This window comes from Geospiza fortis, unplaced genomic scaffold (assembly GCF_000277835.1).
Source record: "Geospiza fortis unplaced genomic scaffold, GeoFor_1.0 scaffold97, whole genome shotgun sequence".
NCBI classification, from domain to species: Eukaryota; Metazoa; Chordata; class Aves; order Passeriformes; family Thraupidae; genus Geospiza; species Geospiza fortis.
The window spans coordinates 5,003,200-5,025,307 of NW_005054343.1; the positions used below are offsets into that span (position 1 = coordinate 5,003,200).

The window sequence follows — 22,108 nt, forward strand, 5'->3', positions numbered from 1 at the left end:
ATTGACATTTACTTTTCAAAACCTATATTCAGTCTTATCTTGCTCTTTTATTATACCTGCCTCTATATCAGTATTTGAAAAAATCCTTATCATTTGTGAAGAGTATAGGTGGGCTTGGAGCATTAGTATTCATACTTGCATGTTAACAACTGTTATAACCTGTACCAGAGGGAAAATATTATTTCTTGTAAATGCTCAATAATTACAGTCTTTATTGCATCAAAACCTGTGTTTTGACAGATAGTGGAAAGCTTTCAAAGTTTGTGTGGGATGGATGACAGATAGCTGCAGGTGGAAAATATTTTTTTAGGCATCGGGTTTTCAATCCCTGATACTGTAAATATTCTTCCAAAATAACATTAACCTTCCACACAGGGTTGGTGGTGTTCAATGACAATACATGTATTAGCAAAAGATACCTGGGAAATAATTCTTAATGATTCTATCTAATTAATCTATGGTTGGGACATTAACGTCTCTTTTCATTAAGTTGGGAAGTATGAAAGACTAGAAAATTACTGCTGTGCTGGATTTAGTGCTTTAGGTATAATTTGAATGGATGTGCTAAATTCTTGGTCGTAACTTGCACTAACACCTAGTCTAAGACAAATTAAAAGGGGAGCTTATCTGCTATTGCACTTTCCAAGAATACTTTGGATGCTTTTAAGCCATTTGCAGTGTATGCCTTTGTGAAGGGATTTTTTTTTAAATATATACATCCTGTGAGACATTCTCCAGTGATTTCCAGTTCATATGATATCATGGGTTTTGTGAACACCAACACACAAAATGAGGCTGGATGGTAATTTTTTCTGTTTTGCTTTTCTTTTGGTGTATTTTTTTAAGTGTGCTGTCTTACTGGATAAACATTTGCATTTGCAATGAAGTTGTATCAACCAGTAACCCACTGCAAGTGAGGTCATGAGAAGACTGAGGAAATTCATCTGAGCTTGCAATTCTTTTGTTTGGGATGTAAATGTTCTGATCAAGTTTGTGCTTTAGTCGACTGGACCTAACACCATGATTTGTGCTGAAAGCTTAACTCATGTGTTTTAAGAGTTTAATGAGGACAATATCGATGTTGCCTCCTCATTTGGACACATCCTGAGGTTTGTGTGAAATGCCTGAGCCTCTGGAGTTTCAAGTGCCTCTTGAGTGTCAAGATACCTCAATAACCTAATGGGATTTTAGGTTTTCAATGAGTTTGAGAGGTATCCAGTTGTGTTTATTCCATCTTGAGCACTATGTTTGCAGTGTTTGGTCTGTTGAAGTCAATGACAAGGCTCCCACTGACTTTAATGGGATCAGAATTGCCAACCTAGAGAGAAAAGGCAGCGGGATGTAAGATTTCTGTCAACTGCCTTTAATATTGCATCCAAATTGAGAAGGCCACTTCTCTTACTTCGAGGTTGTGGGGATGCTAAAGTGTACTTGACAGATGTCTTGCCAAGGGTTCAAGCTGATTGCTGAGAAGTAGCTCTCAGCAGCCTCTCGCAGACTGATAGTGAATGCAAGTTGGGCTTGAGCATCACTCCATTCAGAGTGATTAAACAAGGCAGAGACAAACTATCTGACATCAAGTGCTGCCACGTTTTATTAGCCCCTTGCATCACACAGAAGGCCAGAAGGCACCAGCCAGATTTGTGGGCAGATATAAGATGTTCAGATTCCAGCTCTGCTTAACTGATAATACTCCTGAAAAACAAATTAACTGTGTCTGGCTGCTTCAAGTGTTCAAATCTGACCTTTTATCTGATTTTTTTTCAATTATTAGATGGACCAGCCAAAGCTGTAGACCCCAGCACCATTTCAGATCACCAGTTACTTTCTGAGGAAGAATTTTTTTCCAAGAAAAAGTCCAAGGAGCTGAGACAAAGGGTTTGATTTTGTACCTGAACTGTTTGTTTCACAGATGGGACTCCCTATGGAATGCCATTCCTTGAGAAGTCAGCAGGGGTCACTTAAGTTCATTGTTTTGCAGCAAATTCACTTTTGGACTTGTCAGAAAGTAAGCGCTAAATATCCTTTAGGTATTTATCATTTATGCCACTGAGTGATTTTCCCTTCTGTAATCTAACCATGCTGAAAAAAGTGTTCAAAAGTATGTAAGGAGAGTTAGATAGCACAGTTCCAATACAGCAGCTGGGCAGAACATCCATTTCACATGTTGCCAACTGAAAAAGATTGTGCCACTTAAAAGCACATTTCACTTTAATAGAAATGTATTGTCAAAGGAGGATCCTCCGAGCAGGATATGGCATTGTGGCAAAACAGGAGATAGAGATCTCATTAGACACCATAATTTTTACTTGTATGTAGCAAATGGAAAATACTGACTGGCACGAATGGGAAAAGATCTTCGTTGTGTTTCCTGGAAAGCCAGGCACATTTTCCTTCTTCCTGCTGGAGAAAGGAGAGGTGTGTATCCCATCAAAAGAAAGCATTTCTCTCTTTGGGTGACAGCACATGTGCACACTCACACTGTGGAGGTTCCTGCACCTCCAGCTTCCCATTCCCAGGCTCAGGGAATTTTCCCCCTTTCCTCCCATCACTGATGTGCTCAGTCCCCTCCTCTGCCCTGGCTTCTGAATGGAGCATCTTAGGTCTTCCATCAGAAAAGCTTTGGCTGCATTTTTAGAAAGGGATACAGATCAAAATATTGAGAGAACTAAATTTCCAATCTTGGTTGCTTCTTAAAGATCTATTTAATGAGATAATTTAAGAGGAAGGCCTCTGAAATCCACATGGCCTCCAGAAGAAATCCTGGGTTTTTCTATAAATTTGGTTTGTATTTCAAAATTTTTCATGCAGGACAAACAATTTATTGAAGTTGAATTCCCCAGTTTTCAAGATGGGCTCATCAGAGTCCACCTTGAGCATCAACCAGAGGAGTAGCTCAAAAAAACCTCTTTCACTTTTGTGGTGAGGAGGATGTTTCCTTGTTTATGAGAACATCATGCTGTTGTCAAGAAAAATGAGGACATAAAAAAGCTGGGATGGGAAGAGCCCCAAAATTTTGAAGCACTGAGTGTCACGTGCGGTGTTGGAGCCAGGGCTCCTTTAATCCTGAGTTGGTGCCAGCTAAAACTGCCTGGTTTATAAATATCACACAGAAATCAGAATTGCTTGGTACATGATCCAGAAGACCTCTGCATCCATCTGTTTTGTACCCAGAGCAGTTTGGAGTTGTTTTAACTACCTGCATAACTCGATCAGGGCACGCTGTGTTCTTGGGGAGCCTTGGCATTGCAGGTTCCTGCTTTTCTGCCAGTGCCAGAACGCGGAGCAGCAGGGCTCTCTGAGCTCTCATCCCTCAGCCTCCTCCTCCTTGCACTGCAGTTTTTGTGGCTAGATTGAGTGAGAGCTACAACAAAAGGCAGCTAATGGTTCTCCCAAATTAGACTGTCTTTTGCCAGGGGAGTTTAAGAGGTGCATGGCTTAGCGTAGCAGCTTTGGCATCGTTAGCACTGCAGCAGAGAAGGCTGTCCAAGAAGCCTGGCTGAGGCTGGAAGGAGGTGCTACAGACAAATGAAGAGGACACCATAAAGCCTCTAATCCTCCCAGAGATAAAACACTGAGGGAGCTAATCAGAGACACAGAAATTATCAGCATAGCAGATGTAAGAAAGAGCATTGCACAGAGAGCAAAACAGAGTTCAGCAGAACATCGGTCTGACCAGATTGCAAACAGACACCTAAGCTGATAGAAATAGGAACAAGGAATATGCATCCTTCAGCAAAATTTAGGATGAACCAGTAATGTTGTTCCTGACCTCACCTCTTTTGTGGAACTTAGACCTGACTTTCTTCACTCTCTTTGTTCTCCTATTGATTAACCTGGGTATGATTATTATCTTTTTACATTTCTTTTTTTCTTTGCTACTTGGTTTGTTGCAGTTTATTCATTGTGTAATTGTCCTAAAAGAGCAAAGGGACTTCAACACAGCAACTGAAAGCACAGGGGTGCAAAGGTGCTTCGTAGTCTGACAAGGTCAAGAAGTATCAATGCACAAAACTCTGCTACTAGATGTGAATATGATGTGTCTGTGAGGATCTCCATGAGCAATATCAAACAATTGCATGAAAAGTGGCTGTAGGCGCTCAGATACTTTATTAGGGTACATTTGACATTTTAAACAAGCAATTTATAATATAAGTATGTAAATATACACATGCAATTTTGAATTTCAGCACTGGAGAAAGATAACCTGCTGCTGGGCAATATCAGTTCCTGCATCTGTAGAACTGCTGTTGGACATGTACTGATTTCCTAATAATAGTCAAAGTGATCATTCAACCTACATTTAGCATGCTGCGATTTAAAATGCAAAACAGCAACATACTTCATGCAAATGTCAACTCTGCCTATGTTCTAGGGTGCATGTCCAGAGGAGGAAACAATAAGTTTATTCTTCTCCCCAATTAGACCTTTGTGAAAGGCTCAGTTATGTCTCCAGCTATCACATTGAACACGCACTAAAGCAGCACATTAATGTGCCTTTTAATGCTTCTTAGGAGTAGATCAAAAGAAATGTCAGGTGCACTTTGCATTCCTCCCGTGATGTGTCTGAGGCTGTTAGTGCATCACCTCTGCAAGGGCCGTTGTTCCCAGCCTGCCGTGCTCTGCTGGGACACTGCCCTCCAAAAATGCTCAGGGATTTACCTCCATCCCACTGCACCTCGTGTCCTGGCTCCACAGCTGGAGGAAGCCCGTAGAGTCCTGCTGCTGTCACCAAAAGCAGGGTTTGTCTTTGCTTTTCTGTGGGAGAGAGTTGTTGAAATCAGTCTGGGAGAAAGCATCTTAAAACTCAAGATGCGGAAAATGGAACTTAATTAATGGGAGCAAACTTGCAAGCCTCCACGGCAAACTGTTATTATTTTGCTTGCTTGCTTGAGGGAATATGTCAGAGCAGTGTTTACCTTTTCTTAGTACAAGCTTGGCTGTTCTACCCATCATTTACTTTTACATGATTAGCAGGTGAACTTGTAGCTCTGTCACTCTAAACACAGGGTGCTTAATATGTGCAAGAGACAACTTTCCTTAACCAGGACAGCATTGTCATTGCACTGGCCCTGGGTCCCTTGGCTCCACAACAGAGTGGTGACTGATGTTGTCAGCACATGGCTCTCGTTGGAGTATGGGGCTGATATCGGCCAAAAGATTGCAGAGTGCATTTGGCATGTGAGACACAGCCAGGATATCGTGGGCACCCTCTGCTACACCAGACACTGAGAATAGAGCTGGGCCTCTGAGGTTTGCAGAGCTGAGTACAGCTTAAAAATGGAGGATAAACAGGAAAGAAAATGCACCCAGTATCAACTATAGGGGTGAGACTGCAAAGCAGGAGATAAGACTAAGGAAAGTATGTGAGGAGCAAGAAAACAGAAACGCTGCAGTGTGCAGGATGACATGGACGAGGACAAGAAGCTGGAATTAATGCAGAAGTGGGGAAGCAGTGAGAAGGGTTCAAGTTTTGTAACGAAGTTCATTTCTATATGTTTTCCTCTTTCAAATGAATGCTTTGAATAAATAGTACTTTCATTTCCCGTGAGGCAGAGGTGAATAATAAGTACCTCATCTGGGGACGCCGATCTCCCCAACATCAGTCATCTGCTTGCAGCCTTACACTCCAGCAGTGCTTTGGCTGAGCAAATTAGCCTGAAGTGTTGTGCCCTTGGCTGGCAAATCCTTTCAACCCGGTTGAACGGACAAAATGAATACCCAGATTGTTCCTACGTCTGTTATTCTCTCGTGTTTATCTGGCTGAGCTGTCAGTCAGGCCATTATAACTGTGGTGCACACTCAAATGACTTGTCCACTCACAAAAGCAGAGTCTGTTGATGATAAGCTAAACAAAACTGGAGAGCGGCTGTTGACAGAGTTGGGGATCTTGCGAATGTCTCAGGTAAAAGCAGAAATGCAATTTGGGAAGGTGCAGACTGAGCTTTTCTTAGGCCTGTGTAGTTTTAAGGTTCTCACTGAGATTTCTCAGCAGATGATGAACGGGTGTTGGTAATGAATTGGGTTCCTCTCTACTTTAGACAAATTAAGCAGCACGAAGAAGATTTCTGAAACTTGAATGTAAGGGTATGTTGCACTTCCAAGAATTGATTAGCCTGAAAATTCAGAATTTACTCAAGCAGGCTTTGCCAGGGCAGAGCATTGCTGCCCAGCCATGTGCCGGGAGGAGGGACAAACACCCACAGTGCATCGGGTGGGCTGCATGGGCTGCAGCCAGAGGGATCTGCACAGCCAGCCCTGGGCTTTCATTGCCTCTTTCTGCTTTGCAGCACCTGAGGGTTTGAACGTGGCAGTTGCTTGCTCCTTCCCAGGCAGGGAGGATGTTTGCATGATGGGATCAGTTGTATTCATAAAAAGAGCTGTGTTTCTTAAATGTCCAGCAAAGCAGGGAATGACACAAGTGGAGGGTTGTGTGATTTATTTTCTGAGTTTTTCCATGAGGACACTGAGTTAGAAGTAGGACTCTGATCCACTCCTGAAACTCATTTGACTTCATGATATTAAATAATGCAGTGCCTTTCTGCTGAATGTGACTATAGCCAAAGCCACCTTGGTCCTTTAGTCTGATATTTATGGCAAAAATTAGCAAGTTGAAGTTTTCAGATTGTGGGTGTGAAGAGTTTCAGGTGTTTGAGCAGTGCTGAGCTGTATAACAGAAAGTGTGTCCTCCATCTTCTTCCCAGACAGGGAAACCCAGCATCTTACTTTCTGCAGTGGAGAGAAAAGACAGGACTGAGTAAGACTGCAATGGTTTAAATCCTCATAAGTGTCATGAAGAGGCAGAGGAAAACTTAAGCAAAGAAGGTCCTATGTCTTGCTGAGAGTGTGTTAAGATGCACGGTTAGGGAGGGAGATGCTGCTGAGAGCGTGGCACAGCACGGCAACAACTCTTTTATCAGCAGTTGGTGCCTTCAAAATCCCAACCCCAGTAGCCTTGTTGGCGGTGATGATAACTGTAACGGATGGAACAGCTATTTTTCATCAAATGCTTGTTAGTCAATTTATTAGACTCCTAATATACTAATGCACTCATTTGGCAGGCATCTCAGCAAACGAGGCTCGCAGTGGAGTGTACTCACTCAAAGTCACGGTAACTCGCAGGTTGCTGATTTCTCATCAGCACTCAGAAGATAATTTGCAAATGTGCCATTTATCATTATGTGCTTTGTAGAAGCAGATCTCATGAATGGGATAAATAGATAAGAGAGTCTAATAATGAACATTTCCTTCCCCAACAGCACTGCCAGCTTCTGGAGTATTATGTTTTATATACCTTGCAGATGCTGCACCTCTGTGTGCACTGGAGTTTGCCTGTGCTAGTGACATAGCTGGGCACACAGCTTTTAAAGGATGGCTGCTAATGCACTTATCCACCTCTCTGCTCAACACAGTTGAACTAGGTTAGGCATTGTCTTCTGGAAGATGTAAGATTTCTGTTTGTTGCAGTTTAAAAGCAATGGGCATGTGTGGACTTCACTGTGAAAAGCCTTTACTTACCTTCCAGCTTTCCTTTTCTCACTGGAAACACGACCATCTGTGAAAGCCACTGTTAAAGCCAGTGAAAGGATTATTCAGAGGCAGGATGGTGTGGATTATATGGCGGAGGTTGCTGAAGGAGCACTTTTTTTCCACACCAAAGACAACAGGCTTTATGGATGCTCTGACCTGCACTGCTGTTCACCACTGTGTTTGAGTCTGCATCGCTGGCTGCTTTTTATTTGCTTGTTCACTTTTTACTGGGAAGAAGCCGAAAGTAACAGGAGCCCAGTGATCGGTCTGCAAATGTGATTCCCATCTCCCTTTGTGACATTCAGGGTGGAAGCCCTGCATACAAATCATTGCTACTTATTTTTGCTTCTGCAGATGTGATTTTATTAAATGAAGGTGTAACAAGAAGCCCAGCATAGGCAGGAGCCCTTTTGCCAAATGGCTCTGCGTGTTTAGCTGTGTGACTGCTCTCCAGCAGAGCTGGGAAACCATGCAAAGATATTGATAATTGATTCCGTTTTATATAAGTTAAAAACTAGCTTTTCCCTCCTAGTGTGAAGGTAATGGGTTTTGTCTGTAGAAAGATAATAATTCTATGAACCATTTCTACGCCCTCTACTAAAGAATAGTACAGCTTGCACTTGAACGTAATGCCCGTGTCAGCTCAGCTTTTTAAACATTCATCTTAAAAGAGTCTTCAAGGACTGGAAAGAGATCTTCCCCAGATGCCAAGCTAAGTTTGAGGAACTTAAAAAGTCATGAGGATCCTGTCAATTAATGTGTTTATTCTCATACGCGGGCTCTGGAAAAAAACATCTTCAGACATGAAAGCTGTTTTCTTTCAATTAAAAAGTTGTCATTGCATTTAGTTTTCATAGATAATGGAGAGGGGATTTTTTTTTCTCCCCTCTACTGTACTGGGGGAAAAATGCATTTTTTTTACTTTTTACCTTTTTCCTCAGAGTAATCTTCATTTACTGCATGAACAAAAAAAAAAGAAGGAAGAAGACAGCTAAATTGAAATCTTGTCTCCAAATCTGTATGCAGGAGGTGACTTGATTTAGAAGCTTTAGGTAATTTCTTTTTTGTTCACACTCCTTCAGTTGAAAGGCTTCCACAAGCAGTGTTACAGCACAGAAGGGAGGAGATGGAGAAATTTATCAAGCTATTTATCAAATTATTTTCACAGTCTGTCAAAGTCATAAGCATGCTGGAAAAGAAACATAAAGAGCGTGTTGGAACAGAGGAGCCACGTCTGAGTGAGCAGCAGGACTGCAGCACAACCAGAGCCATGGGGACTGCTCTTGCCTGTGGCTGCTTCTGCCCTCAAACCCAGCCCTGGCACTTGTGGTGTTAAACCCAGGCTTGAGGGATTATGGAGTGAGAAAATGGAATGGAAAACATCAAAACTGGCCCAGTGGAACGTGTCCCTGCCCATGGCAGGGCGTTGGAACTGGAAGATCTTTAAGGTCCCTTCCAAAACAAACCATTCTACAGTTCTGTGACTCTGTGATCATTAAGCGGAGGGAGAAGTCAGAGAGAAGGGGATAGACATCCCCTCTCAGAGTCTCTGAATTAAATGGTGCCCGTCCTGGAGTGGATGATATCCTGAGATGGGACCCCATGCTTTGGAGAAAACAGCCTTGGAATGTGCATCCTTGGTGGTGGGTCCTGGGAGACAGCACTGGCAAAGCAGAGGGAAAAATAAGCAAAAAACCAACTGAGAGTGAAGGAACCAGTCTAGTAAGAAATCTTTAATTTCTAATGAGCTTTAAAGGATTTGAGAGAGTTGATTTTTTTTTTAACAAACCAGTTCAAGTACATGCCTTCAGATTATAAAAGTACCTGAAATTGCCTAGAATATCAGCATGCATAGCTTGTTAATATTTACATATATTTACATGGGAAAACAAGAGAAAGATCTACAGTTATTTACAGTCTACATAGGAGAAGAGAAAGGCAGCATAATTGTATTTCCTAAAATACAGTAGTTGAATAGTCAGCACATGCATATTAAGATATATTTGCATGATAGAACGCAAATGTTTTAAGACGTACCTTTTAAACTCCCTGTGCTAAGGTATAGCATAATAAAGGTAATTTTTTTTTGTGTTTTGTTTCTAGTCTATTTGCATCAAGTGCTTTAAAATGTTCACTAACACAGCGGCGGCATTATTTACCCTGGCAATTAAAGCAACAGTACACACGATAATTTCCTACTAACTAGCAACAAGCTGCTGGTGAATGAAATATCTATTGTTTCTCATTACCCATCGACCAACATACAGGGATCTCTCCTTGTAAAGGCAGTGCCTAAGCTATCACCATTAATTATAGAAGTAATATAAATGAGACTCTACAGTATGTACTAAATGAAATATTAACAAGACCAGTGTCTTTGAGCCCGAAAGATGCACTAACAGGGCACACTTTACAGCAGGCTAGCTATGAAAATCACACATACATAATACAGGAGTGCCTGGCTTACAGCTCTAAGCCTAGACTTTAGAGGCCTGTTTGCTAGATCTGTATTATTGCAAAATACATTCCCTTAATTAGTTTCTGGAAGACAGAGTTGGTAGTTACTTTCTTACCATGATACTTCCCCATCATAACACCCTGTGGTTTCTCAATGCATTGTGTTATTGAACTGTGTGTCTGTGTGTGTGTGCATATGTGTGCATGTGTATAAACAGATGAAAAACAGTCTTTATCTTTAAAACCTAAACAAACAGCTCGTTAAATATCTGTCCCAAAAGGTCACTTCCTTAAAAAGCATTGCGTTTTGTAACTTTTTTTTCCACTCATATCTGAAATAAATTCAGTCTAAAAAATTATCTGTGCAATGAAGGAAGAAGCCAGATGTCAGCATTGTGAGGATATTCTTTCAATAATGCCTATGAAAAAGCCTAAATTTGGACTAGCAATAGTATTAAAAAGCTATATAAATATATACAGCATATACAGTACTGTATGTATACACACATTTATATAAAGTATATATATAATTAAAGTACAGCAAAACCATAAAACATTTCAATTCAGCATAAGTTAATAACAGAAGTAATTTCAATGAACTCTCATCTGTGTATGCCCAAACACCAGCCAGACCAGTTCGGATGATTTAGTTGCAGCAGTGTGTATCTAATCTCTCTTTTTTGGCAGGATATGTTTGGTGTCAACAACCTGTTTGCTCAACTCTTTAAATTGCTCTTGCCCAGAAGAATCCACCTTTTGCTGGCAGGTTATGTGTCTCAGGAGGATTTCCAGTCCTCCATGGGATTTCCAGTGTGACTGTGGCCAAGGAGTTGTGGTGGAGTTTGTGTTTGTGATCGTGTTTGTATAAATGTGCATCACAGAAGGTGAGCTGGGATGTTCAGGGGTGAGCAGCCCCCAGCAGTGCTGGGATGCCCAGGGACTGTCCCTGATGCTCTTTGCTTCTCACTCCACTGGCCAGTGCTGCACACAGGGCAGGGGGCAAGCAATGGACTGCAGCATCATTTCTTCAACCCGATCTCACCCTTACCCTGTTACTGTCTGAAATGAAAATTGATAATTTTCCTCAGGGATTTTTCCCAGATCTAGAAATGAGCAGGAGAATGCTGCGCTGCTCCGCTGCTCCATACCAGCCTGTGAGAAGAAAAGATCAGAGACATTTGCATGCAGTGTTCAAAGCTGCCATTTCAGTGGAGCAGTGATGTCTTAAAAGTGTAAATCAGGTGTGAACGGGGGTTCAGTGGGCAGGAGAAGGAATTGCAGCACTGATGTGCCTGGAAATGTGCTGTTGATATAGAGGCCTGTGAGGAGTGCTGCTGCTCCTGCCCTGAAATGCTGGTGGAGCAAGGTAAAGCCACAGGCTTCATTATAGTTTTTAGAGCTTAAGGTCGCTCTCTGTCAGCCTTGAAACATTTTTCAGAGGCTGATTGTGGACTTCAGTGAGATTCTGGAAAAGAAATACGGTGCTGCCTGTGGGAACCAGCTCCCTTCCAGGTGCTGTGGCAAAAGCATTTAAGCAGCACAGTCTGGTCTTGTCTTAACCATTGTGTGGTTTCAGCTGAGATATCCCTGAGGGGCTGGCAGATACAATACCAGACCTATGGGAAATATGTGCCCTTCTGAAAGACAGCTGTGGAGCACGTGGGATATCTTGAGGCAGCTCAGATGTCTCAAGATCCATGTTAGGCAACTGAATCCCACCCCTGGTATGCCATGATGGCTCTGCCTAGCATATGCAAAGGGTGGGAGAGATGAATGCATGGATTTCAGGGACTGTTTCCCTCTAAAGCATCCATTTTTTAAATATCTCACTGTTGTTTTGGCTAGTAAGAGTTTTACCAAGTTCTCTGTGAGCTGGGCAAAAAAACTGGATGAGAGAGGGAAGACACTGGAACAGGACCCAGAGTAGCAGACAGCTTCACAGGTTAAAGAATTAACTTTATACAATAGAGAAAAATAGGCATGATTTTAAAAGATAATTACATTTTTGTCAGCTACTTTGCCAACCTTATTCTGCATCTTCTACACATTTTAACAATGGTTTATAATATAACACTTTATACTCACACAGTGCTTTTCCAAATTAAGTGTGAAAGCACTCCATAAATCTAAATGACTCCTCACAACACCCCTGTGAGGTGGGTAAGCAAGAGTAATCTCCCCATTCTATAGCTGGGAAAAGTGAGGTACATGGAGTTGAAGTGACTTGTCCAAGCTCACTAGGAAAGGAAAAATCAAAAAGAGGAAAAAAGCCCAGTTCTCCTGACTTGATGTCCTGTATTGTATTTTTTTTTCTCCTGTGGAATGATTGCAGAAAATCTGTTTGATACCGGATGTTGGAGGTTGGAAGTTTTCAAGTGCTATCATTGCTGTAATTGAGAACATACTGGGGGTTGCATAACACAAACAACATGGTGCATTATCAAAATACATTTATTACAATGGACACGATTTCTTTTGCAAAGTTAAAACCCAGAATGTAAAAGTTAAATATAGCTGCATATACTGAATAGTTGAAATAATCACTAGGTCTTAATGCCTCAGCAGTTGAAAACAAATCCTCTTTCATGAACTACTGCAGTTTCCTTACTCAAAGAACACAGCACACTTATCTCCTATAATGTATGTAAAGAATACTGTAAATGTGTAAGGGTCTTAATGACACTAAGAAAAGTTACAGCTTGAAACCAACTATGCTTTGCAAGTAGGGAAGCTGATGGAGTTTTGAGTCTTTGTAGTTGGGAATTAGTTGAAAAAGGAATACATCAGAGGGAAAAAAGCAGACCTTATAGATTTTGGTTTATTCGTTGTATTATCTTCTAAGAGATGCTTTGCTGGTTTAATTGTGGTGGTGGGGGAAGGGGAGGTGGTTGAGAAGCTCTGGTTTAGATGTGGTTCAGTGAGAGCTTTGAAAAGACTGTAGATACAGTGTCAGTTCAGGTCACGTTTTCCTGCTGGCACTTGGGGTGGAAATAGGACCTGAAGTCCACTGAGACCAGTTTGGAGTTTAGATCATATTTGGCAGCTCCAAAGTTTTATTTTTTGAGCTGCAGATATGATTTCAGTTTCACGCTCTCCCAAAATAGCAAAGGAAGGTCTCAATTTCATATTTCCTTGCTGAAAAAGCAATCAAGGAATCCTGTTTTCTTACAGGACATTAATACATAGATACTCTGAGCGTTATTCATAAGGTAACTGTGCATCTGGGATTCTCTGAGTAAGAGGACTGCAGCAGGAACTGAACAGTTCTCCTGTTATCTCATAGGCAAGATTAAAACTTGTTCACTGCATTGGAAAAGTGACTGTTCCTCACAGCTCTGAGTTGTCCCAGTAGGAAAAGGAGCAGAGGAACCCCTGACATTGGGAAGTGGCTCCCTCAGCTCCAGCTGGCCTCAGCCATGGGTGATATCACCAAACAGCTCTTAAGAGTGCTCCTAAAAACTCAGATACTGAGGAATCCTGGATGAGGACATGAGGATTTTAGATGTGCTAGTGTTTTTCAGAAGAGGTCATTGTGCTCCACGTTGTTCACAAGGACTTGGGCTTCATAGGAAAAAGGAATAAGTGTAGTTTGAGAAAGCTCTGCACAGCAATCCCAGCTTGGGGGCTGTGGCAATACGAGAAGGAGACAAATCCATTCTGGGGGCAGAATTCTCCCAGCTGCCCCCAGGCAGCACAAGCCCCACTGTGCCCACCCCGAGCACCAGCATCACAGTCACAACAAGCAATGGAGCAGATCCTCAGCCACTGCTCCAATCTGTGGAGCCTCTGAGAAGGCAGCAAACCTGTGCTGATTCCCACCAGGAGGAGGTGAGGCTGGAGGAATGTAAAGCTGCAGCTGTCACTTTAGGGTTTGGTTTGGATAATATGGCTGTGGAAACAGATTCTGTATCATTTTGTTTGTAATTCCAAGGAGATTTTATATTTTACATCAAATCAGGAAAATGGCCACTGCTGAAGCCAGCTGGTGAGGAGTTTTCCCCTCTAACAGAATGAACTGTTCAGGGTGTTTATCAGAGGCACAGAGGAGGTATGGGACACCCCATTGGTTTCATATCTGGAATATGTTCATACTAGCCTTGGTTGCTAGGATAGGTCAGTGGTTGGACTCAGTGATTTTCCCCAACCCTAATGACTCTCTGATTCTACCTGACACTGCTGTGTAATGAGTTATTTGGCTGTAAATGGTGTGCTCACAGTGCTTTTGTGTGGGTCTGATATTTTACTGTTAGGGATGTGTTGGCTTTGTCTAATAGTCCTGATATGAATAACAGGAACAGCCTGAAGAGTTTTAAGGACTTGCCTTTTTATTTCACTCGAGCTGCTTGCTTTGAATCTGGCCCTTGTCGCAAATACTCTCCTCTCATGTAATTTTGAATTCATCTCTTTCTACCGGCCATCTTTTAAAATGCTCTGTGCTGAACTTAACCTCAGGCTACCAAGCTAACTGGCCTTTATCCTTAATTTTTCATAAGAAAATAAACCACTCCTTTCCAAATAAGCTGATCCCATCTCCCTGGCAGACAATGCTGAGTGTTGTGTGCTCTTAACAGAGTTTAGAGTGGGTCCTATTCATTCATAGTTGATAAATATACAGATAAGTTATGGCTTTGTTTCTATTATTTATGTGCTTGGAATGTAAACTTGCTTCAGAACAAAAGTCTAATTTTAGAAAATAAACATGCATTTGAAGGTAGACAAATCTAAAAACTAAACATTAACTGTGTAATATGTTTTCTTATCAGGAACATAAATGGTATCTCAGACTACTAACAGATGCATTACATATATTAATGAGGGTTTTACCATGTTCTGTATCTCAAGAACCCCTTTTCTTTTACTGTTAAGTTATTCAATATTAATTTGCATTCAGTGCCATCAGTTAAAAATTGGCTGCTTGCAGTTATGAAATAAATGTCTATGAACTAGTAGCTACTTAGTATTTTCAATTCAACAAAGGATTTTAGAAGGATGGATAATTTAGATCTTTGAGCCTCAACTATAAATAAACAGCAACTGCTGTATAAATCCCACCCTGCTGCAGAGGAAGATTGTATTACAAAACTGACAAATGATTTGCGGAAGAGAATGATGAACCCTTATTACTGAGACACTCTTCAACTTAATCCAAAACAAGATTCCCGGGTAATTTTACGTGCACTGGGAAGATTGATAGCGTGGTGCTTGCCCAGCAGCTTTCACATGTTTGACTGGATCGGAAATGGCACTGAGGCATGATTAAAGATTCAGTTGGGCTTCTCACAAATTCTTTATCCTGTGTATTCATTATTGCAACCCGCTGCCTTTGTTGCAGGTTAAAGAAGGCTGACCCCAGCTCTGGTGATTAGCACCCTGTACAACTGATGGACCTATGGAAAAAAATGTTTAGGTTGTCCGACGCTTTTAGCATTGTTTATCAGCTGAAATTGTTGGGAGGGGGGGCTTTAATCACAATGGATCTGAGAGAGTCTGTGACAAGTGACAAGCTCATTGTTTAAGACATTTTTTAACGAAGTTGTTAACATTAATTCTTTTATATAGTACTCTAATCTTCTTCAAATTATGTTCTGACATGGCACAAACCGCTTGGCATTGAAAGTCATTCAACAGTGATTAAAGTGCTCTTTTTATTGGTTTAAGAATGTTTCATCTTGTATCAGCAGTATGGAATTGTTTACTAATTAGATTCCCTAACATCCTCTGCTGTTGTATGCTGATGATATGTGAACAGGAAAGCTGATGAGCAAAAAATTAAAACTTGTTACTAGACTGTCATAAGGCCCAGCATATAAAGATGTCATTCAAAGGGCTCATAAGGGATAAACAATATTTGCTGAGAAACAGAGCAGTTTCTGGCCAGCAGTGCAGGCAGTTTGCACTTATCTGCAGCTCTGGCTCTTCACAGAGGTTTGTGGGATCATGGAGACAAAGGAGGGATTTATGCCTTGGGGACCTTCCCATTCAGCATGTCATATATGAGGCTTCTACACATCCCACTTTGGGCAGGAGGTTGGGCTGCAGACCTCTTGATACTCCTGCCAACCCAAAATGGGATTTGATTCCTGTGACTCTGATGCTCACTCTTCTCAGTCCTTGGACAAGTCACTTAGGCAGATCCTCAAGTGTCTGAATGCAACCAGCTCACAAAGGGAATTAGATACTTAAGTGGCTCTGAGAATCTGGGATTTACCTTCTGTTACATAGTTTTGCTGTCTGAAGCATCCTCCTAGGCTTGATGAGTTCATGCTTGTCCATAATTGTGAGATACTAAAGCTTTACCCTCTGTCAATGAAGGGATAAATACGACTGCATTTCTCTTAAGTAATAAGAAAGGTACTTTTCTTTCAACGATAGAATCATTGAATTTTCTTCTTCCAAAACAGCCAACATGATTGAAACATTCAGAAAGAAGTAAGGATACACACAGCCAAAAAGCAAATGGCACGTTGCTTACATCCAGTTCTCAGCAAAACACTGGAGGCATCGCAAGATAAAGTGCTTTGGGCTTCCAGCCACATAATCTTTTATCACTTAAAGTAAATATCCTATGCTCACACAGGGAAAGCTATTCTCTTCTTCTGGAGTCTAGCTTGTGTCAATGCTCAAGGTATAAAGCACTGCTCTTGTGCTCTGGGGTGTTTTTCTGCCTGCCGAGAATTTTGTTTAAACATCGTCAAATTTGACTCATTTGAAAGGACAAATTATTGTTTGGGTTGGATTTTAAACTGGCTCTGATAAACTTCCATTTTTTGAATTAGCTGAATTCTATTAGAGATAGCCTGAGTTTTGCTTGGCTGGACGGATGCTTTTCAGCAATGGCTTGAGGGCTCTCACTCTGCCTTGAGCAATTCTGTTTAATTTTACCTTTCTAATGAAAGTCCAGTTGAACTGCTTGCAAAAAACTAATAACACTCTTTAGGAGCTTTGAGACATTCTAAACAGCTGAATACAGTGATCACACCTGTACTGTGGAGCTTTATAGGATAGTTGAAATGAGCATAGAAATTTTATTGTTCTCTATTAATATTATTTTTAGTACAACTCTCTTCCATTTCTGCTACCGCCTTTAAGATATTTTCTCTTTTTTAAAAAAAGATACTGGCTTAATAAGAGGATTACTATGTGTTATACTAACTTTAAAAATATTTTGGTCTGTTGATAAATATATGCCTTTCAAAATACTTAATACAGACAGTTTTGGTTTACCTTGTGATGGGAGATCATTTCTAAGTTGTGGAGTCATCATTATCAGTTTAATCCCATCTGCTGAGGAAAATGCATGTCTTGCAAACAAATATGCACTTTGTTGCTACAAAGTTGAGATGCCTCAAATAAGGAGAACTGGGGCTTTTTAAACTGCTTCCTGTCCTTGAAGGATGAGAATGCAAAGTAGAGGTCTTCTGCAGGTTGACCCCCCTAGCAGCACCCTGAGTTTCCTTGGCTGTGACAATGAAAGGCCAAAAAACAAAGGAGTGAAGGAAAATCACAGGAGATTGAAGCCTATTCTCTTATCCCATTAAATTATCTTAATGTGGCAACAACTAATTTCTCTTCATTTACTTTTTCAATTGCACTTGGCAGCCTCTTTATTCTGATTCCTATCAGCTCATAATTTGTTACCACAGAAAGGACTAAGATGTACATAAATAATCATAAGATGCCAGATAAACTCTATCGGTTTTAAATTAGTGTTGTGTTTTGCTAATGCGCTCTCACCTATTATTTTTAATTATAGTTTACAAAGCAAAATAGCTTCTTGCCCTCTCCCCAGCTGTTCTGGCACTGTGCTTTTAGTCTGTGCCAGGGAATAGCCCATCACCCATGCCAGGGTGCTTGCCCCAACCCTGTGGCCTCCATCTGTAGGTTTTTGTTGGGACAATTCATAGAAACCCATTCTTCCTCTTTGAACATAAGTTCACTTGGTATTTAAATTAAAAAAAAATAATGAAAGGGAAAGGAAAAAAAAGAGAAAGCAAGAAAAATTAAAAAATCCCTTCTGATCCACAAAAGCCTCTAATCTATCCACTCAATTTCTTAAAGCATTATAAGACATGAGAAATGTTGTTACAAAACTCCACTGGAAAGCCTCGTGTCTCTGCAGAACCAGCCCTGTCTGTGCCTGCAGCAGTCAAATGCTCTCACACAGCAGCAGTGACAACTGCCTTGGACTGTTGATCCAAGATCCACGGGCAGGTTTGGCACCAATCCCGACTGCACTTTACATGATAGGTCTTAATTGGAGTGCCCAGGTTAATTTTGCACAAGAGGTTTAAAAAACCCAAACAAACCAAATCCATCTATCAGGCTGCGGGTCAGGGTGCCTGGGCATATGGTCAATGATTTCTGTGATGCAAAGGGAAGTTCTGAGGTGCATATGGTCAGTGATTTCTGTGATGCAAAGGGAAGTTTTGAGGTGCTGCTTTTAAACCTGGCTCAGATGTTCTGGTGTCAAACACCACCTGGGCAGCCCCTGCCACCAATTCAGGTGTTTACCAAAAAGGAGCAAAACACCTGAGCTTAGGGCTGTGGTTCAGGATTCTCTTTTTCTTCTCCTCTTAGAGGGAAGGAAAAGAAAAAAGTCCTCATTGAAGTGGTTTGTAAAGAAGTGCCTTCAGCCGGGCTGCAGCCTTGTCACCAGGCAGGTCACCCTGCCAGCCACGCTGCTTGCACGAGACACAGCTCCAAAGGGCTGTGCTTGAAATCACAATGCTAATAATATATTATAAAATATCTATGTATTCATATAGTTTTGCTTATTTTCTCTCTCTTAATTTAATTCATTTTTTTATTATTATTATTGCAGCAACAAGGAGCTGCCACGACGGTGTACTGCGCCACGGCGGCGGAGCTGGAGGGGCTGGGCGGGATGTACTTCAACAACTGCTGCCGCTGCCTGCCCTCGCAGCAGGCACAGGACAGCACCACAGCCACTGCCCTCTGGGAGCTGAGCCACAGGCTGATCCAAGAACGAGCTGGCAGCCAGGCCAAATAGCAGGCAGCTCCTGGAAGGATCAAAACACACGAGTGTGTGCACGCTCGGAAACTGCCAGCACTGGAACCTGTCCAATCTTATCATCTAGAGGGTTTCCATGTACCTCAGATACAGATTAACTGGTGTTAAATGAAATAATAGCAGTCACAACATAGTGAAAAATGTTAAGTACTAATGGGAGGTGGGGAATACTGTGGGTTAAAGGGACAATGCGGCTTCCTGGGGCTTAGTTAGTCTCGGTTCTCTTTCTTTTGATTGTAGCCTGTTCAAAGTGTAACCCAAGGAGGCATCTTCTGTCTTATTTTAGAAAAGCAATTCTGCAGATAATTTCTGTTGTTTTGATTAATGGGTAGGTATGTAGCCCAATATGGGGTTTCCTCCTTATTTTGATAATTACTGTCTGTTAGGCTTTAAGTATTGATTAGGAGATGGTGGTTGTGTTGATTCTTTTTGCCTACAAGGATTTTATTGGGTGTGGCAAATCAAAAGATTATTGAGGAAAGAAATCTTTTCAGCCCTTGACTGTTGGCTGCAAGTACATCTGCGCTGTCTAGAAAAAAAAGGTGCAGGAAGACATCTGAACAGTAATGGTAAAGTCACAGCTAATTAAATATTTCTGTTTTGTTTTTTTTTTTTTCTTAAAAGATTACAATAAAAGATATGTTGTAAACCATTCCCTAGGTACTGTCGAGTTAGCGAAGATGATGATGTCTCCTTAAGAACACACAGAGTGTAATCAGGGGTTTGGATGGTATTTCCATCAATTTCTCGGTTCACAGTTTTAAGGAGTTTTATTTCCTTGAAAGTTCAGTTTCTCGGTTCTCCTGATACTGTATCCCATTCCAAATCTGTCTTTTCTTTCCATTTAAATTCAATAAAACAACATGCTTGCTTGAATATTGTCACCTGAAGAGAAAGTTTGTCTCATTTCTGCAAATGTCTTAGTTCCATTTTTTTTAGAAAAGAAAACTTGAGGAAAAATAAAGAGCTTCTTGTTGATGCCAAGAAAACGTTGGGTTTTTTTTCTTGTTTCTTTCTGAGTTCATTTTTTGTATTTTGTGCTTTGTAGCTGTCTTCATGCCAGAAGGTTGTTCTAAGCCATCCTCAGTCCAGCATCACATTTTCTGTAGACAGAATATAAACAAATAAATAGAAGGACACATTGTTAATAGAAGTTTATTTGATCCCCTTTTTATTTCTGCTTTATTGTTAACAATCTGCCTTCCATGATTTTTCTTTTCTGCAATCATAGTACATTGGATTAATTGTTGAACAGAGTTAAAGTCAAGGCTTCTACCCCAGTGCAGCCTCAGCTGCTCCTTCCTTGTCTGCTTCCTTACCTGATGCCGCAGTCTTTCCTAAAGCAGCAGTAAAGAATATATGGCCTTTTTTTATCCCTGCTGTGCCACCTCTGTAGCAACAGCTTCAGGAGACAACAAATCCTGCCCACTCATCCTCCTGGACTCCCTGCAGCCCCTTCCCCAAGGGCAGCACATCCTGCTTTGAATCATTTGGTGGAATAAAGAAATAAAAGGGGCTATTCCAGAAAGAACAACACCTCTTTTCAGCCTTTTGCAGAGTAAAAAAAAAAAAAGTCCTTCTTGTCTCCTAGAAGTTTTCTCCAGTCTGTGCTACACAGACCAGATGCTGGTGTAGTGCAGTGTCTGAAAATTCATGGCCTGGGTTGAAGGCTTTGCCAGCTGAGGCAATGGTTACAGCCAAATTCCTTGTATTGTCTGGAGTTTAACTGGGGAGAAAAAGTGATTAACTCCTGTCACCTGTGCAACAGCCCTCACACACACATTATTTTTCCCTTTCAGAGGCAGACAGAATTACTCTGGTATGACAGGCAGTGTAGGACTGCAGAGCTTTGCACTGGAGCTTGGCATTGCTGGGTTCAGGAGAGGCACTAATTAAGTGATGCTGGGAGCTCTGCACTCCCCTGAAGGCCTGGGCCTTCTGCTCCATTTAGGCAAACATTAATAACCTATAATGAAGCCCCTGTCATTCCTTATTGCTGAAATATTGTTCTCTTCTATGAGAATTCAGTACTTAGGGATATTGTCTGCCTTCCTTCAAAGAATATCTGTGTGTTTTTCCTCTGTACCCCTCTCTCTATTTTGGTGTTACAAGGTAAGAGCGCTTTTAACGTTAGCATAGTTCTAGTTTTGCACTAGTATGAGGTAAGCTAACCCCTAACTGTGCTGAGTTGTTTGGGTTCCTCTGTTTTTTATTTCTGGTTATTATTTATTGACACCAGTGTATTGCCCTGTCTAGAATTTCACTGTCATAATTTTCTCCAAAGCAGATAAAATTATTTGCTCCCTGTTTCTTTCTTTTACTTTTTATTTCACTCTGTCATTCTCCGTTTCTCTTTTTTCATCTCCTTCTTTTTTTTCCTCACTCCATTTTCCTTCTTCTACTCTCTGTTCTCCTCTTTGTCTCTCACTCTCCTGTGTTGAGATAGCCAGTATAAAAAAAGGCTTTTTCCAAATGAAAAAAAATTCCACCAAGCTGTAGAGCCCTCGCTTCTATTAGAAACACTTGTGAAAATAATTTTTCTTGCAATCTCAGTTTGGTTTCATCACAGGAGGGATGTGCAGGGAACATTAAAAAAGGAAAAGCAATTGAAAAGAAACAGACTCCAACTCCTCCATTTTAATATCCTAGATGTGCCTAAGTCATTGGCTTTCAAATATATTTTGGTGTAAAATTTGGCACATTTACAGCTGGTCAGATTTATTTATTTGACTGGCTTACATTTTTCTGGTTGATTTACCTGAGGCAATGTCTGTGTGAATTACTCCACAATGCACTGACTCCAGCGTTCATTAAAGGTAGTTAAGTGATCCTGTGTCTAATATTAAAGCAAACCCCATTAACCTTAACTAGTATCATATCAGCAAAACAAAAAGAACTGAATAAAGCAAAATAGATCGCGTATTTATAGTTCTTGGAAAAGATCCAGCAAATTCACATCAAGCTCCTAATAGTCCTAATAAGCACTTGCTCGTTATCCCCATGAAGAAGGAGGAGGCTGGGTTAGGGCTGTGCCAGATGCATGCTCAGGCCCCGCAGGGCGTTGGGAAGGGGAGGTGCTGGCAGGGGATG

General features: G+C 41.2%; 2 protein-coding genes across 2 annotated transcripts in view; one reads left to right on the forward strand and one right to left on the reverse strand.

Annotated features, from left to right (window-relative positions):
• The window catches only part of WWOX (WW domain containing oxidoreductase), a 475,473-nt gene extending 455,466 nt beyond the window's left edge, over positions 1-20,007 (forward strand). Inside the window, exon 9 of the mRNA XM_005422785.2 lies at positions 18,809-20,007. Within this exon, the coding sequence (XP_005422842.1) occupies positions 18,809-18,997 (189 nt within the window). The 3' untranslated portion in view covers positions 18,998-20,007. The remainder of the gene's footprint in view (positions 1-18,808) is intronic.
• MAF (MAF bZIP transcription factor) overlaps positions 19,999-22,108 on the reverse strand; it is a 182,612-nt gene continuing 180,502 nt past the window's right edge. Inside the window, exon 4 of the mRNA XM_031058413.1 lies at positions 19,999-20,121. The gene's annotated coding sequence lies outside the window, so the exon portion shown is untranslated. The remainder of the gene's footprint in view (positions 20,122-22,108) is intronic.